The sequence below is a fragment of the Anopheles nili genome, chromosome 3 (assembly GCF_943737925.1).
Source record: "Anopheles nili chromosome 3, idAnoNiliSN_F5_01, whole genome shotgun sequence".
In the NCBI taxonomy this organism is placed as follows: domain Eukaryota; kingdom Metazoa; phylum Arthropoda; class Insecta; order Diptera; family Culicidae; genus Anopheles; species Anopheles nili.
The window spans coordinates 46,791,551-46,808,693 of NC_071292.1; the positions used below are offsets into that span (position 1 = coordinate 46,791,551).

General features: G+C 48.8%; 4 protein-coding genes across 4 annotated transcripts in view; 1 reads left to right on the plus strand and 3 right to left on the minus strand.

The window, feature by feature from the left end:
- Window positions 1–17,143, plus strand: part of LOC128724452 (pikachurin) — a 99,168-nt gene that overhangs the window by 35,695 nt on the left and 46,330 nt on the right. The window contains exon 2 of the mRNA XM_053818177.1: window positions 309–425. Coding sequence (XP_053674152.1) covers window positions 309–425 — 117 coding nt within the window. The remainder of the gene's footprint in view (window positions 1–308; window positions 426–17,143) is intronic.
- On the minus strand, window positions 2,424–7,433 carry LOC128727137 (uncharacterized). The gene is made up of 3 exons (XM_053821008.1): window positions 7,211–7,433; window positions 6,915–7,113; window positions 2,424–3,214 (listed from the first exon to the last, which is right to left on the minus strand). The coding sequence occupies exons 1-3, from the start codon at window positions 7,431–7,433 to the stop codon at window positions 3,025–3,027; spliced, it is 612 nt and encodes a 203-aa protein (XP_053676983.1). The 3' UTR covers window positions 2,424–3,024.
- On the minus strand, window positions 8,963–10,473 carry LOC128727136 (17-beta-hydroxysteroid dehydrogenase 13-like). Its single transcript, XM_053821007.1, has 6 exons — window positions 10,093–10,473; window positions 9,718–9,894; window positions 9,568–9,640; window positions 9,311–9,494; window positions 9,112–9,237; window positions 8,963–9,041 (listed from the first exon to the last, which is right to left on the minus strand). Exons 1-6 carry the CDS (start codon window positions 10,471–10,473, stop codon window positions 8,963–8,965), a joined length of 1,020 nt encoding a protein of 339 aa, XP_053676982.1.
- On the minus strand, window positions 12,260–15,395 carry LOC128727135 (17-beta-hydroxysteroid dehydrogenase 13-like). Its single transcript, XM_053821006.1, has 6 exons — window positions 14,769–15,395; window positions 13,665–13,737; window positions 13,310–13,493; window positions 13,115–13,240; window positions 12,482–13,034; window positions 12,260–12,385 (listed from the first exon to the last, which is right to left on the minus strand). The coding sequence occupies exons 1-5, from the start codon at window positions 15,342–15,344 to the stop codon at window positions 12,932–12,934; spliced, it is 1,062 nt and encodes a 353-aa protein (XP_053676981.1). The 5' UTR covers window positions 15,345–15,395; the 3' UTR covers window positions 12,260–12,385; window positions 12,482–12,931.

Sequence of the window (17,143 nt, forward strand, 5' to 3'; positions counted from 1 at the left end):
CCAAACAAAACACGTGACCCAACACAGCGGCAACCCTTTCGACAGTCATGGTTTCCCCTTTCGCTTTGTTCTCCCACCATACCCTTCACCCACCATCGATCCGCCTGTCACCATTACATGCATTGAATTCATCTCCCCCTATTCCTGTTTTCCATCGCGCTCCACACACCATATCACTTTCACCCCCGCATGTCATCGCACGCAAGCCTACCAAACGGAGCAGCCACCCTTGCCGTGGTCCCGTTGCCCCTTTTCCAACCCCTTCTGTCATCGCTCATACGTAATCATCCGTTCATTTGTGTTTTCAGGACGTTGTGGCCACGGGAGTCCTTGTGAGCAATTGTGCTACGAGCTGCACGATGGCATGTACGAGTGCGACTGCTCGGAGGGATTCGAGCTGAACAAAAATGGCTATAGTTGCCAAGGTAAGTCGTCCCCCTGTCCTTTCGCGACCTCGATCACCACCACCCCCACCATCAGCACCAACCTTTCCTAGCCAACCTGGGCTGGGAACGAAAATGGAGTCGTGGACGGCTGTTTTTCCGTGAGCCAAATTAGCCAAAACCAGTCCCCCTTCCTGGCGGGAGTGATTTAACATTCCCACCCAAAATCCCGCCTGGGCTGATTGCTTTTAAAAGCTCGGCCACTTGTAGACGTGAAGCCATCTGGTGGCGTGGACGAAGCGCACGCTCGGAACGGTTCAAATCGCATGTAATCCAGCCAGTCAGCAGATAAAGTGTGGCACCGCCGGATTAAAACAAGACGAATGGTAAACATTTCGAAACCGGGAACCGGAACCCCTTGGCGGCCAGAAAACCGTGCGCCGTGTCGGGGCTAAAGGATGGGCAGCAGGAATTAGGGCAGCGATTTGCAGCAATCGGATAGATACGGGCGCCTCGGTTCGGTCCAGGTGTCCTTGCGAATGGGAACGCTTGGGAGTTTCGGGAAAAATCGTTCACCGTTCAGTTCTGCGCGAGGCCAAAGCGCTTTTGCTTGTGAATCGGACCCGATTTGTCATTTCGAGGTGAACCAGGCACCAGACAGGGCTCTGGAGTCCAACGAACGAGGAAGCCACTCGGTGCGATCGCATGTAAATCATGCTAAGCCAACCGTGTGTCTGGACGTGTGTGAGAGAGAGAGAGAGAACGATCGCAGTCCGGAAGTTTGAACGGCACAAGATTTTATTTGCTTTTTCCGGGACGAACGCAGCCTCGGTAAAAATGCGCTGATAACAACACACTCTCCGGGTGGTGCTCGTGTGGGAACGAAACGGCAAACAACAAGAAAAAAACAAAAGGCTGCACAAAAAACAAAGTAGATATCGCATTTCAGCATCCCCCGTCAGGGTACGTCAGGGCTGGGAAAACTTTGAACGGATCGTGGAAAACGAGAGCCATGGGTTTTTCCCCGATAGCACACACGCGCACATTTCGCGCAGAAAAGCTGTTGAATGCAATAAATCTTACGCTCGTGGCTTTTGCCCCACCCACCAGGAAGAGAAGGGAGTTCGGGAAATTCGAGACCACTGCACGGAAGTGTGAATAAACGACGAAGTGAATACTGGCAGACTGGACCTGGTGTGCATCAGAGCCGCCAAGAAGCGATGGTAGCTAACACTGACTCGCTGCTGGTGAGCCGTACCGCAGAAGCTTAAATTCAAATCGTGGAGCATATTTCACCGACTCCGGCTCCGGGCGGGGAAAATTGGGCACCGGATCGGTTTCGGATTGAGTGGAGCATGTGTGTGTGTGGGAAAAACAGGCACCACGAGGGCAGTTTAAATATGATCAGTAACATTTTATTGGCTTACGAACACGTCACGTTACTCTATCGAAACACGTCTATCATCGGGATCGTCACGGATATCGGGGGCAGCCTGGGTTTAACTAATATAGTTTAAATTATCATACAACAGTTCCACTTCTTTCGGGCAATTCTGTAGACCCCCGGCATACATAGATGCGCCCCTTAAGCCCTGCTCTATTTTGGGGCTCTTTTATGTTTCACCTTCTCGCGGCGCCATTTATTTACAACACCATCAGTACGCCTTACTCTACTCGTCGTGTGCACTTAATTATTTGTTTCCCCCCCCTTTTTTTTCAAATATCGATTTCCCGCGCTCGCGCTTGTCCGCGGAAAACATTAATTTATTCATATCCTACCTATCTACACTACGGATTTATTACAGTGTTGCCATTATTTCACACTCGACAACGTTTATCGATCACATTTCACGGTTCACCGAACTGTTTAACGTGCCCGCGTGCGTTTGTAACGGCACACTGCACGCACGCGGACACACGAATGCACAAAAAGAAAAACAAAAACAAGAGAAAAAACCCCCCTCTCAGTTGGGCCCGTTTTTTTTTTCGCGTGTGTATCAGATTGGTCACCAAATGAGGGCTCATAATCGAATCATTCGCACGTTCGAACCGTTAAGTGGGTTTAAACGCATCGAACCGCACCATTGTCACGTGGGTGGAACGCCATACTGCTCACCCACAGGCACCGAAAGGATGCGTATGATCACCCGGTGCGGCATATGTGATGTGATGCTTGAAGTTTCGTCAGCGGAACTGACGCGATACGGTATTCGCATCCGAAACCCCTCCTAAGCCTAATGAACCGTGTAAGGTCAGCGGGTGGTTATTTTTCGCACCATCTGCCGTCTGCAAACAGCCCGATGCACGCGGGTTTTACGAACAATTTCCGGCCACAATGCGGCTCCGTGGTTCCAAGGTTCACTTCCGTGCTTTGGCCGAACGATTCACTCCCGAACGCCTCGAGGGCCAACCGATCGATCAGTTCCGCAGTCTGCCGGGTGTGTTTGTGTTTGTGCACACAGCGAAGGGGTTATTTTTCTTGGTGATGGAGGTTTTCCTTCCTTTTGTGGCTCCTCCAAAGCAAGCAGACTCCACTAGCTAGAGCCTACACACTTCAAAAGGCCAACAGCAGCCGAACGACACTCGTGCGCCCTAACGTAACGGATCACGTAACGCAGTAACGCTCACACGACACGTAACACTACTTCAGGTGCACCACGTTGGTCAGTTTGAGCAGCTTTTTCGAACTGTACGGGCAGCTGGGCCAAAGGTGCGAGCATCCGATCGGTGTCACGAGCGCATCACCGGCATCACGCAGCAGCTGGCCCATATGGGCTGCAAAGTGCCATTTCGTAGGGCTTACCGCCATCGTCAGCGATAAGGTAGTGGACCTGCCGGAGGGAACGAAAAACATGAACATCTATTAGACCATCTGGCGTGGCGGACACTTGGCTCTTGGCTGCACTTCTTCCCGGCCCAGTCCAGTTCTTATCGATCGCGAGAGCGCGATCACGTCACGATAAGTGTGCACTATCGCGCCCCGATCGGTGGCTGTGATCGACCCTTGGTGGATGGAACAGAAACTGAAACCAGCCCAACCGAGACTGTCCCGGAGGCACTCCCGATGGGCAGATCATTTCCCTCAAAACGCCACGCAAACCGGACTTTTATGTAATCGCCGCTTGAAGCGCGTTAGGTTACGGTTACCAGGCACGATCGCTGCAGGTCGATAGCTCGCTTCTCGTGACTCGTAAACTCCGATTGAATTGCTTTTTACAGGTTTCAAGTTACTCGCACGACCATCTAGAGGGGTTTTCCTTTCATGTCGCAGACACAAACACGGGCTTTTGATTTCATTTCGCACGACTAAGCTGCGTAAGTTCAAGGCACAGCAAAGCTGTTGACCAATAAATTAAACAGATACCACCAGCGAAAGGTTAATCTATTCGTCTAGCAATTCAGCACGGTACAAACCACACCAACTGCAGGGGGAAACAGTCTATAAATTACGCATCACGCTTATCCTTGCACGTGAGGGCGCAACCAAAACACAACCCCGGGCTGTCGACGGTGAGTAGCGGAAATAAAAGCGCTACCGGATGCGGCATCCTTGGCGGATTGCTAATGTTGTTGCGCACGGAAAATGGAACCACGTGCGTACGATTAGCTGCACCTGGCGAAGGTGAAGCTCGGGAAAGGTGAAGAAAAAAAATCACGCAACGCCCTTTACGGGGAAGCCCTTTTTTTGTAAATGGAAACACTGGCTCGGAAAGGCGGCGCACACTTTCGCGGAAGCACGCTTCAACGTGATTGCGAGAGAGTCGATTTTCCTGTTCCAACATCTAGCGCTTTGTAGAGGAAAGAGAGAGAAAAAAAAAACACATGCACACCAAAAATATGCATTGCATCGTGACATTTGCAAACAGCCCGTAAGCCTGAAGGTGAACGGGCTTCCCCATGCGATTTGCAACTGCTGCTGCTGCAGTAGAACAAGGTGACGAAGCTCAACTGCAACTGGCCTGTGTCAGGTGCAACACCGTGCGCAATCGGTCCACAAAACCATGAGCCAATCCGTGTGCTGTCTGTTGATCTGCGTTGGTGAGCGTGGAAAATGTCCAGTGCGGTGGTTGAAGAAACTTGAATCGCAAACTCCAGCACATTCGGGCCAAAAACAATGAGCTGCGCAACTGGCTGAACTGAATGAAAGTCCGCGTTTGTTGCCGCGTTACCCAACGCGCGTTGGTTGCTGCTACTGCATTACCTCACCTGGTGGGGTATTCCGATTGTCATTCCGTGGGTGGTCGAAGGGAGCACACAAACACACACCCTCCCCCATCAACAAATGGGGTGGTTTTATTTGCGTTAGCTCGCGCGCGCGCGCGCGCGCCGTTTCGCGTACAAACCGCTCAATTACGCCCGGTGGCTAATATTCAGTTTCCGTGAGTGGCACGCTGCTGAATCTCCTGCTGCTTGTGGCACTCAGCCTTTTGTGGGACGGTTTTGTTGTGAGTGACCAACAAAACAACAACCTCCGAATGGCTCGGCAACACCGCACGGTGACACAGTCGCCGAGTCGGTAGAGTGGCTGACCTCGATCGATTGCAGGTTTAATTCGCACGGACACCAAAACCGAGGCGAGTGTATTTGCTTTTTTGAAGGCAGCTGCTTTCAGGCTGATCGGTTGGTGGTTGGTACACGGTTTCATGCTTAAGACACCCGGGTCGATACTAGCACTAAAATTGTACTACGACACCTCGGTGGTAGTGAAAGACCTGGCTTTCGTTGTAGCTTTAGTTTGGAAGGCATGAACCCCTGGGTGGTATCGGGTGGTACGATCGCTGACACACAGAAAGCGGTTCGAAACTGAAAGCAGCAGCAGCAGCAGCAACACAACAGAACTAGTTGATACGCTTATCAGCAGCTAATTCGTTGTTTCAATAAAAGCTTAGCTTTGTGGAGCTTTTAAGGAAAATTTAAGACATGGAAATAATGCCTAACAGTTTGTCTGAATGGATGATTATTTATATGAAATTACATGAAAATCGAACGATATTCATATCCCACATCTCCATAAGCTCAAGTTCATTGGATTAATTACATCCACACGTTCCCCACGAGCTGTTAAAAGCTCTGTTAAACACCCATCTTTAGGCAGTATAATTACAGTAGTTATCATTTCACAGCATATCAATATAATATTAAAAGTAAGATACACTTCCTTAAATTCATAGTTAAGGTCTTCTATGATATAACATCACTTATCGCCTACACATCGACAATCGATCTTCAGCTACGAGCTTCCGCTAGCTGGCGAGTAAAATACAAAGCGCTGCACGCGATCAGCACGTGGTGCATAAAAAGCGAAAGCGTTCGTCTGGCGGCCCTTCAAAAATATGTCACTTTCTCCACGCTCAAGGTCGCACAAAAACCCAGACCAAAAACGAGTGAAGCAAACGAAAAGAGCAGAAGAAGAAGAAGAAGGAAAAAATCAACAAAAACGCAACGCTGATCACCCTACCAAATCGGTCGGTCGCGGTTTTCGCGGTTTCGAAGGGAAACCTTCCGAGGGCTGGCAAATTTGACCTGACCTTTAACCATCGCCCAAAACGAACGAACGCCGTCTGGCCCGTTTTCATGCCGCGTTTGGTTCGAATGTCCACCACAAACGATGACGCAACGCGAACCGCAATGTCCAGGCGCAGCCAGCCGAAACCGAGATGATACAACCAGACGCTGCCACCCAGCGACCTTTTTCGGTGGGGAGAAGAAAGAGCACAATCGACACAAGCGGCCAGCCCCAGAGTCGTAACGCTTTGCGTGGCCAGACTCTTGGCTTTTCTTGGGCACGAAAGCGCACGTTGCGTCCGTTTACGTGGCTTCTGGTGGAGCGCGTGTTTCGCTACGTCACGCTCGATCGAGGCTCTCATTGTTTCTTTTTTTTTTCTGTTGGTTTATTTGCTTGTTCGCTTCGGTATTGATCATGCAGCACGTGTTGATGGGTGGCAAAGCCCGAAAAAAAATAAACAACGCCCGTTCTTTGTACCACTTTTGTGCACTGGCAGCATGGTGTTCCCTCGTGGATGCTTCTAGACGCTACGGTGATCGCGTAATTTGCGCCGTTGTTCTTTACTGCGTCATTTCGCAGCTTCCGCAGGCTGGGGTTGATTTCGATCACCATTTACACCATGATGAATGACTTCAACCTGAAGCAGCAAACCCACGTTCGTAACGTACGTTCTCGCGCAATCGCAAGCATCCCGGCCAATTTTCCAAAAGAAACGAGCTGGGCGGCAGAAGAAATAAAAACCGTCCACTCGCAAATGAAAAGCACCGTGAAACGGCGTTGCCCTCAGCCGAGTTGCCCGCCTCCAGCCGGGTCCAACATCGACCCCGGCGCGTGTTATTGAACCGAAGAAACGTTGTACAATCGCCACAGCCACGTTCAACTAGGTGCGTTCACGATGCACGCATGCGCAACTTCCCTTTCACTTGGCTTGGGTGGGGAGAAAAGCACAGGGAACAGGTTTTTCCATTTCAATGACCCACAACCCACAGAAACCGAACGTGGGGAGGAGGGACATCCTCACGTACCTTATCAGTGAGAGCAGATCCCGTTCTCGAACGTTCAGCGAGTAGTTCGGTTTGGCGGCCATCTCGCACAGCAGCTTCGGAAGGCAGGCTTCCCGGAGCGAGTTTTTCAGCTTTTCTTTGCGTGCGGCCAACTCCGCTGGTGACAGACCGGCTGCGTCTTGATCCTGTTCGAAGTCGCCTTCCACATTGCTGCCGATCTCTGTGTGAGAGGAGAGCAAAACAAAAGATCACCACGGGCACACACGTGCTTGAGCTGAGTGATTGAGCTGGCTTAGGCCAGGATCTTTGTGACCTACCGTTGGCGTTGTTGTGGCCCGTGCGAGTTTGTGCACCTGGCCCGCCTGGTTCCTTGCCCGTGGGCAGCATCTCGGCCGTGTTCGCTTCGACCTCGGTAAAGCCCGACAGGAGCGATTTGTCCTTGGGCTCCTTACGGGCACCACCATACCCAAGCAGATCACCGAATATGATCACCACAAACGCCATCACGAAGATGATCCGGAAGCGCCAAGCCACCTCCATGGCGAAGGAATTCGGGAGAAAATTCACACACGAAACACACTGGCCTTCAGCTTTAGGCCCACCACAAATTGGCAGCTGTTTATCGACTCGCTAATGTGACATTGGCTTCCCTCGAATGGGTTGCGATCGAGCTTAAGATCGCGCCACAACACACCACACACTGTAGGCGCGTTAAATGCTGCTACTGCATTCGCACTGGACCACCTTGATCTCAAACCGGCGTTGGTTGGGCTGTACGATCACCGATCACTCGTTCGAACACTGGTGCACTGGTTGGGTGATGTTTTCGCGCGGGTTTTTAACCGATGGTGATTTTTCAAGCGAGATTTGAAGCACTCCGGTGTGGATTGATCACGCACGATCGTCGTTGTTGTGGCGGTTGGGCACGCGTTACTGTGGCTTGTGATGGGCGCGAAATGAACAGACCGACTGATCGCGCGGGTAAATTCCGAAAGCGATCGTGTGCACACACCTGGGATCGGACCGGCTCACGCCTCTGCCTACCTGGTGAATGTTGGCGTAGCAAAAATAGGAGTGGTGGTAACCGTGAGAGGCTTGCACACTGTTAGCTTCAACTTCAAAAAAACAACGAGCGTTTTGGATAGTAAAGTAGACAGGTTGTTAGCTATGGCTGTTTGAAAATCAGCATGCCAGAATTTTGTTAGCAATGGTGCGGGAATAATTTGATGATCAACTGCTCAAATTGAGATATTTCTTCCTATCTCTTTCAATTTATGAAATTGTTTTACTGCTGTTTTTAAAATATTGATCTGCGGAAAATACGTGTGTTAAAATTTTACCTTCAAAACGATACTTCATAGCGATCAAATGCATGATCAAGTGTGTCAACTCCCTTTCGTACATATGCTCTTTGTTCGTGGTAAACCAACCGGTGTGATGTTGCTTCTCACTCGCACGTGCAGTCTCACTCTCATCGCTGGAAGGAACAGAAAATCACATGGAAAAAAGGGAAAACAAAGAAAAATTTGCGTTTTTAAGAGAGCCACTCATTTCTCACACTCACGCTCTCGATCGATCGCGAGTAGTACTGAGAAGTGAGACGTAGTGAGAAGAATGCGAGTGAGATGTGAGACGACGTGAGCTAACAGCTGATCGTGGCTCATATTCACCGGCTGCTGGAAGCAGTTGGGTTTGTTTTGCACTAGTTATTATTGGAATAAAATATCTTGTGAACAGTCGGAAAAAAGTTTGAAGAACCTGGAATTTTACAGAAAAAAAGGCCTTAAAAGAATTATGATACGAACAAACTAAAATTCATCAAACTTTCCGAATATGTATCAATTCTAAGGGAAACTCAACGTACTATCTACGAGAAAATGCAATAAGCAAATGTACTCAAACACTTTTTTTATTCAATAAAAGAGAATTTATTAGTGTTAGAATTTGTACATACCAAACCTTAAAGGTATAAAACGAAACAGTGCCACATTGTAGCGACGAGGAAATTGAATAGAAATCTATCAAACAAAGATGAAGTAAAGCTTCACTACGCTGTAACAGCTATCACTCTACTGTTTCATCGGGTTCGGTATATTCGTCTTTAGGAAGCACCTTTTCGCCAAATGTGCCACTGAAGGCGGAAGGTTCCTGCAAATGAAACGGTGCCCAAGGTGCTGTTAGTTCTCGATCATTCGCAACCGCAAGTTGCGTTACATACTCGTAAATTCCAACGAAAGGCCCGACCACTTTAGGGATGTAAACGTTCTGCTTGTTGTAGAGAATTCCACCAACGACGGCACGGGCAACCGTTACCGATTGCATGATCGGAACTCGGTTTTTAATGCTGCAAAAGAACAGCAACAAAATGCGGGATTTACCTAAAAAAACCTAAATCTTAGCCTGTCCAGCATGCTTACCCCATTTTTTTCAACGCATCCATCAGCTCGAGGCGCGTTTTGATGAAGCACGGGTAAACGGTCGTCGTTTTGACGACATCGTCAACGCCCTCGTTGTGCAGCTCGCTGGCAAACGAACCCATCAGCCCGCGGACGCCGTATTTCGAGGCAGCGTACGTAACAATACGCTCGATTGGCAGGTACGCTGGGTGAAAAACCAAACCAAAGAACTCCCTACACATGACCGCGTTACGAAGCGACCCACACCCAGTACTTACAGGCTATCGATGCGATCGCCACAATGTGGCCGCGTTTTCGCTCGATCATGTCATCGGTGAACAGCCGCAGGGTCTGCAAGCAAGCGATGGAACGATTCAAAACCCCCTCGTAATCCCAAACGCAAGTCCTTTCACTTCTCAACCACTCACCCAAAGGTGCGATAGCAGATTGATTTCGATCACCTTCTGCAGATCGGCTGGGGTACCTTCGCGCAAGGACATCAGCGGCAAAACGCCCGCATTGTTCACGAGAATATCAACCGGGCCCAGCTTTTCGCGCACGTCCCGTTTCAAGTTGCTTACGGCGTCGAACGAGGAAACGTCGACCTGCGGAAAAATAACCACCCCCAATTAAAGCACGCGCTGCAGCACTTCCTGCACTCGATGGATGCAACGGCTCGGCTAGGCAGAAACTGGTTGCAGTTGATTGCGTCGATTATGAGACTCGGTCACACTCGGTGCACTGTTAGATAATCGCAACTCCGGTCCCAGAGCTTACCAGGGGCCAATGCCTTCTAAGCTTACCTTAAAGAAGTAAGCTTTCACACCCAGCTTTCGGATATCGGCCACAGTTTGGGCACCATTCGTTTCGTCTAAATCCACCACAGCCACGTGGCAGCCCGTTTGAGCCAGCTGCAAGCAAATGTCCCTTCCAAGCCCATTCGCTCCTCCGGTGACAAGAGCCGTCCAACCAGCGATGTTCTTTTTCGAAGCCGGACGAGCTAACCTCACCAGAAATCGACCCACGATCGGGAACAACAGCACAAAGAACGTCAGCACGTCCAGCAGAACCGTGGCGGCAAACCAGAGCATTCCAAGTGGGCCTGCTTTTCTGCTACCAGCTGAAGGTTTCCCGCTCAATGCTCGCCGGTACGGCGTTTTGCCGAGGTTATGTAAGCTTTGCATGGTTCGTTGCCACCGAGCTGGGCTAAAAATGCACCACACACGTCGTTCGTCACCGGTCGGATGCACTTTTTGCCGTTTTTGCGCCCATGCACGGGTGTGCGGACGCGGTTATCGTGACGAGGCTGTTTGAATTTTCGCTGCGTTTGAACCACTCCGCGCAAACACCGAGGTGCAACTGATCGCGTATCGTGGCGCCAAACAGCTGCCAACGCGGGTGACTGGAAATTGCAGGGTATTAGGAACAAAAAATTGCTCCGAACCTTAGCCTGGTGGTGGTCTGGTGGGGTGTAAATGTGTCGGAGAGCCGGCGAATGACCGGGGAGTGATAAAGAATGCATTGTTTTGGGTGGGTTTATTTTCGTTTGGTTTAATTTTTTGTTAAGCCAATGTTGGTCATTTTCTGTGCTGTAGTTGTGGTTGAGGTTTGTCGTTTGCCGTCAAGAAGCTGAAGGAACTTAAGCTGCTTAATTTACCAGATAACGTGTTATTTCTGCATCACCACTGTTTGCAAGCTTTAGTGAAGGGGTTCCAGAATGATTGACGGTGTTAGGTTCTTCGAGTTCCGATGTCAATAAAAGAAAAAATTTCCGTGAAGCATTCATAGCGCAGTGAAATAAAATGGATTCAACTAATTATCCTCACAACTCGTATCAATTGCTAATACACCTCACAAACAAGATGCCAACAAAGCCACAATGTACGGTGAATGTGTATCTAATCCAACTGATTATGCCACTTACAGTATGAGGTGTGATGCAATACGACGGGCAGAGAATTACCGTCGAACAAACGCTAATTGCTGACTCGAGCGGGCACTTAATTTAGGTAATGCCTATGCGAGAAGTTTTAATGAGCCCCGAGAATTGTGGTGCATTTCAGCTAGTCACCCATATTTAAAACAAGGCATATACGCGTGCAGTATGCGTAGAATAACAGGACGTGCGATTGTGTTAGCTGATCGCATGGTTGAAATGCACTGCTTTTATTGCTATCACATCATTTGATTGACAAAATTAATCATATACTTAGCATTAGGTTATGTAATATTTAAGTTGCTTTTTTTTTGTATCGCAGTCGCGATCCTCGTACATTAAAACGTTTGTATCAACCGGTCTGAGTGTTGTTAGTATGATTAATAAAACGTAGATCATCCGATAAGCATCAGTTGATCAAAAAATTAATAAAAAAAAAATCATCTTTAGTGACACATTGAGGTAGCGTTTTTTCCCATTCGTCCTTTGTGCTTAAAATCCAGGAACTGAACATGGCATACTTTCAGTAAGGCAGGAACATTGACAGACATTCGCACAATGTAAGCACATCTTACGCATCCTTTTTCGCTCTCCCCATCAGTGAGGGAATATTTCCAAAAATTGTCTCCAGCAGCACACTCGACAGCGCACACGGCAACAGCCTAAAATGGAACCCAACGTGATCGTGATCGTTCGATCGCTCGATCCTCCGAAAACAGTCGTCTACTTACTCGGCAAAGTACATGTACAATCGGATGAAAAATGGCGCAGCATAAACGCTCGTGTGGCCTCGCAACATACCCTCGATGGCGGTATCGGCCACCTCCTCCGGCGTCAGTATGGCCAGCTTTTCATCCAAGCTGGTGGAAGGAAAGCGCACAGAAAAAATAAAATAAAACGCACCAAACACCAAACGCATGAGAGCAGTGTGGGCAAATGCAAAAAGGGAAAATGTGCACTTGAACCGGAGGCATACCTCAGCTCGCTCAGCAAATCCATCAGCTCCTTCCTGGTGGCGATGAACGTCGGGAAAAGTGTGGTCGTCGTAACTGCCTCCCCGAAGCCATCGATCGACAGCTCCCGGCTAAGGGCTTGCATCATACCACGCACGCCAAACTTCGTGGAAACGTAGGAAACGGTCCGAGGCATCGGAATGTAACCTAGCGTGCGAGAAAGAGCGAGAGAATGGAGCGAAAAAGTGTGCATTTTTCGCGCTGCAAAAAAAAAATACAATAAAGCTGCAACACAACACCTACCTAGTATCGAGCTGACGGCCAGAATGCATCCTCGCCGGCGTTGTTTCATGCCCTCGATGAAGGTGCGAATGGTCTGCAAAATCGAGCAAAGATAGAACATACAAAGAAAAACGTGCTACAACAACATCTCGCGGACACATCAATGCCCCAACTTGCACCGAAGCCAGTGGGTCAAGTTTGAGCCCGCCGTTTGCACAATCGCAAAGTCAATCACATTTCGCTCGGATGGTGAATTATTAACGATTCGTTTTGGGGTTTGTTGCGTGTTGTGGAGGTTTTTTTTCTCTCTCATTCTCTCTCTCTTTCACTCTCTCTTTCGCATGCTTTATTGACTAATTCGGTGGTTCGCAACAGGTGGTTTGGTGGGGACGAAACGTCGCTTGGCACTCGCGCGCAATTTGCTATTTATTTCGGATGCACTTCGAACGGTGGAAAATGGACGGCACTGGCTCAAGGTTTCGTGGGGCCATTAGTGGTGCGGGTCGTCAGCTTCGGTATTTTGCCTCGCATCATGCAGGACACGATCAGGTGCCGCAGGTTCGCCGGTAAACACCTGCAAAAGAGTGGGAAAGTGAGCTTTAAGCTCCACCTTTGAACGCCCCGATTCGCGTGAGAGAGAGAGAGAGCACTTACTCGAACTGCTTGCTTAAAAACGCAATGAATGAGGGAACAAACACCTCGCGCTTGTTGGTGAGGACGCCCTGGACCACTTGCTCGGCCACTTGTTGTGGTGTGAAGACGTAGAACCGTTTCAGAAAGCTGCCAAAAAAGATCGTAGATCAGTTTACTACACGATCGAGGCAGATCGCTTCCCTCGAATCGACTTACTTCAGCTTATCAAGCATGTCCATAAACTGCTGGCGTGTCGCGATCAACGCCGGATACACGCACGTTGTCTGTACGCTGTCCTGCAGCCCATCCATTTGCAGCTCACTGCTTAGTGACTCCATCAGCGCTCTCACGGCGTACTTCGTGACGGTGTAAGGAATAAAGCGACCCACCGGAAAATAGGCTGCAAATCAACGCAACACACACACACGCATGAAAAACATCGTTTTACGAATGAAAATCACGAGCCAAAAAGGAAAAAACCCTTAAGTGCATTTTCGCGTGCATGTGTGCGTGGGTTTTTCCCAGTGCACACAGATGCACCCCACACACACATACTGCAACACTTACTTACCCGCGATCGAGGCGATCCCGACGATGTGCCCACGGTGCCTGGTGATCATGCCCGGCATAAAGGCGCGTATCGTCTGCGTGTGCGAAAAAGGAAACAACCGCGTAATTAAAACGTTCCTGCCCTGCGTTGTGCGCAGAAGCGATGGGTGTTTGTGTGTGCGATTAAGCTAGTCGGTCGTCTCGCCGAGTCGGAAATTGAGAGATGTGCCAAAGCCAAAAGCCACACGCGAGCACAAAACAATTGAAATCATGAAAAAAGGAGCTCACCTTGCCGGAGGATAATTTCGATGTGCACTATATTTACATGCGCTTCATGCATTCATTCACTTGCCCCACATGTTCAACTGGCCGGGAAATTTTGCGCTTATTTCTTTTTTTTTTATTAAAAACACCACCACGAAACGAAAGGGAAACAAAGTTGACTCCGCATGAAACCGTACCACCCATTTTCCGCTCCGAGCGTTCAATTTTAAAGAGCAACGTGTCGCTTTTGAGCCATCCGGAGATTTGCAATCGTTTTTCCCCGAACGAACAACAGCTCTTCGAGCGTTGCTTAATTGCATTTTCAATTAGGACCATTTGCCGGTGGTGGTGCGTTTTTTTTTTGCTTCTCTTTCTTCCTCTCAGCATTTCTCTTCCACTCAAAGCCGGTCACGCAATCGAACTGTTGCACTGTATAAATTACCGGATTCGTGTAAACGTAAACGATTCGCTCAAGGCTAGCAAGCTTGCTTTTTTCTTCCAAACGTTAGATGCGCTCAAGACCGTACCGGGTCGCGGGACACGGCTCGATCATGCTGATCTTCGGTGTTGGAAGGGTGTTGCGTAATTAACATGGGTGTGCGTGTGTGCTGTTTACTGTGCAATTTTGAGTGGTGGTTTTCATTGCACATTGCTCAGTGAGGATGGGATTTGTGTGTGCAGATCGACTCACTTTGTCGTGGCGCATGTTTTGGAATTAACCCCTCGTGAAACCACACCCTTAACAGACTTACTGAGCTGATTGTGAGTGTCCTTGAATTATCCGCAAGATCCACTGACATTTCGATGGTACAATTTGGACAATAAAAAAAAATCTCTCGCTCACATCCAACAACCCACTTACCCAAAAGTGCGACAGCAAATTAACGCCAATGATGCGCTCCAGATCAGCAGGTTTGCCTTCACTCAACGACAACACCGCCAGCAGACCAGCGTTGTTAACCAGCACATCAACCGGCCCAAGCCGGGTCTCGACATCCTCTCGCAACCGCTCGACGGCTTCGTAGTCCGAAATGTCAGCCAGAAAGGGTTCCGCTTTTACACCAAGCTGTCGAACGTCCTCCACAGTCCTTTGGGCACTCGCTAGATCAATATCGACCACGGCCACGTTGCAACCTTCCTGCGCCAGCCGAAGACACAACGCTCGACCAAGCCCATTAGCTCCACCCGTCACGAGTGCCGTTTGGCCACGGACGGATTTACGCTGGGCGGGCAAAACCAGCGACACCAGGCCATGCAGGATCAACGGAACCAAGCGCACGAGAAACCGCACCGTATCCGGGATGACGTGGTTCAGCACGAACCCAAGCAACCGGAGTGGATTGGTTCCGGCATCGGTACGATGACCCAACTTTGCCGGAACGTACCCGGTTTCGGCGTTCGTAAAATACGGCACTTCAGCGTTCGTTGTGGAGGACATTTTCTGGCTGCGGTTGAAAAGAAAAAAACCACACAAACGATCTTCTCACCAAGCGCTCTCTGGCGCGACTGACGATGCGACTGACGATTGGTGCGATCTAACGCGAGTTGGTTCCACGCGCGTAGACACCAGCTCCGGAAGGGGTTTTTTTTTTTTTGCAGTTCAGTTGAGCAACGGCGCGCGCTGCAGTGAATCCGCTTCTCAGCTTCTCTGGGCTCTCGTTCGCGCACGTTTGCTACAGCAAAGTGGCATGAATTCGCCCGGCCGATCCGCATGTGTGAGCCCGGTCGGTTAGCTAGCTTTTGGAGGCCGCTACGCACCAGAAGGTGGCCATTCAAGACTTGCCAACGTACTTGGTTCGATGCTCAGAACGGTTCTGGCGCGATCGAGCCCAGATCCACCTGTTGGAAGGTGCGTTTCGTGACGGACACCCATAAATATGCGCCCGTAATAGTCGCTTGACTTTTACAACACCGGGTTGTGTGGTGTTTTTTTTTTCTTTCGTTGCTCGAGAATTTAACACATTTTTGTTCGCAAGAATGTTTCACAGCCATTCCCGGTTTGCTTTCCTTTTCAATGCGCGCCCTGTGTGGGTTGAGTTGATTTGAGCCTGTCAACGGGTGGTAGAGTTGTTAGCGAATGTTGATGAGAGGTGGGAGAAAATAAAAAAAAATTAGCTTCCATTTCGTTTGGGAGTGTGATTTATTGGAGTCTTTATGCTTATGATAATGGGATTGTAGTATTTTTGTTTTGCTCTTTTTTCTTCTCATGTGAATGCGTATTACCTCCAATTTTTTTTTGTTATTGATTGTTCTTTGTTTGATATAAACAGGCCTTTCTGCAATTTAACTTTTTTTATTTTTCACTTATTTTTTATCCTTAGAACGTTTATATTGTCTGGAAAAAAGCCGTTTCTAGTTTTATTTTCCATTTTCATATTATTCAGCAATAGATTTTTTTTTTTCGTAAAAACGATATTTTATTTAAAAAAAATCTTCGACGTAGTAAATTCTGACCTTGAGTTTCATATTAAATTGAGTTAAAAAAGAAATAATCATGCCGTAGCTTTAACGCTAGCAGCTTCCGCCTAGCAACATCAATTAGCATTTTAATGTACAACAAAAAAGTTTGATTTATGCATTATGCAGCTTTGGTTCAGAGTATTCGAGGGCGCCTTTCGAATTTTGAGTTTTATCAGGGCTGCTAATTGCCCACCAATTTCGGTTTCATTTCCGTCTGACGTCAGGCTAAAAATTCTCGTGTCTTTCGAATTATGCATGCATGGGAATGTGGAAATTAGTTCACTTATTTAAACGCCAGCGAGCTCACGCTAACGAGCACCCGAGGCAGTCGTCGAGAAGCTTTCGTTCGTTTCCATCCAACGGAGTAATTAAACTCAACCCATCCACACGCACTTTTTCCCTACGCCCAGCTGATAAGCGCAGTGAAACGCGATTAAAACGCGCTCAATTCGGTGCGTTCGGGTGGCTTAATCACGATACGCACAACCCCTTCAATCACGAGCCAGCTCTCCACCGGGCGGATGTAAATTTACAACCGCAAATTTGCCTTAGCTTCTTGCCCCCCTTTACGATTAAAAGCTATTTCTCGCTTATCCGATGCCCGGTGTTGCGTTTCCAAGCGCATCGTAGGGTAATCCAATGCATCTCAATTTTTCACCCCTTATTAATCACTTTTTATCGCTTTGTGTATGTGCGCAGGACCGCATCGGTAGAGCTTGCAAAAGGAGCACAATGTGCGCTCGGTTAATAAAAGTAGCAAAAGAAACACAAAAATAA

Coding starts and splice junctions, on each gene's coding strand:
- LOC128727137 (XM_053821008.1), bottom strand. CDS start 7,433: ATGGAGGTGGCTTGGCGCTTCCGGATCATCTTCGTGATGGCGTTTGTG. Junction 7,114..7,210: donor GGGCCACAACAACGCCAACG/GTAGGTCACAAA, acceptor CCTCTCACACAG/AGATCGGCAGCAATGTGGAA. Junction 3,215..6,914: donor GATCTGCTCTCACTGATAAG/GTACGTGAGGAT, acceptor TCCCTCCGGCAG/GTCCACTACCTTATCGCTGA.
- LOC128727136 (XM_053821007.1), bottom strand. CDS start 10,473: ATGCAAAGCTTACATAACCTCGGCAAAACGCCGTACCGGCGAGCATTG. Junction 9,641..9,717: donor ATCTGCTATCGCACCTTTGG/GTGAGTGGTTGA, acceptor GCTTGCTTGCAG/ACCCTGCGGCTGTTCACCGA. Junction 9,238..9,310: donor GATGCGTTGAAAAAAATGGG/GTAAGCATGCTG, acceptor GTTCTTTTGCAG/CATTAAAAACCGAGTTCCGA.
- LOC128727135 (XM_053821006.1), bottom strand. CDS start 15,344: ATGTCCTCCACAACGAACGCTGAAGTGCCGTATTTTACGAACGCCGAA. Junction 13,738..14,768: donor ATTTGCTGTCGCACTTTTGG/GTAAGTGGGTTG, acceptor TCGCACACGCAG/ACGATACGCGCCTTTATGCC. Junction 13,241..13,309: donor GACATGCTTGATAAGCTGAA/GTAAGTCGATTC, acceptor CTTTTTTGGCAG/CTTTCTGAAACGGTTCTACG.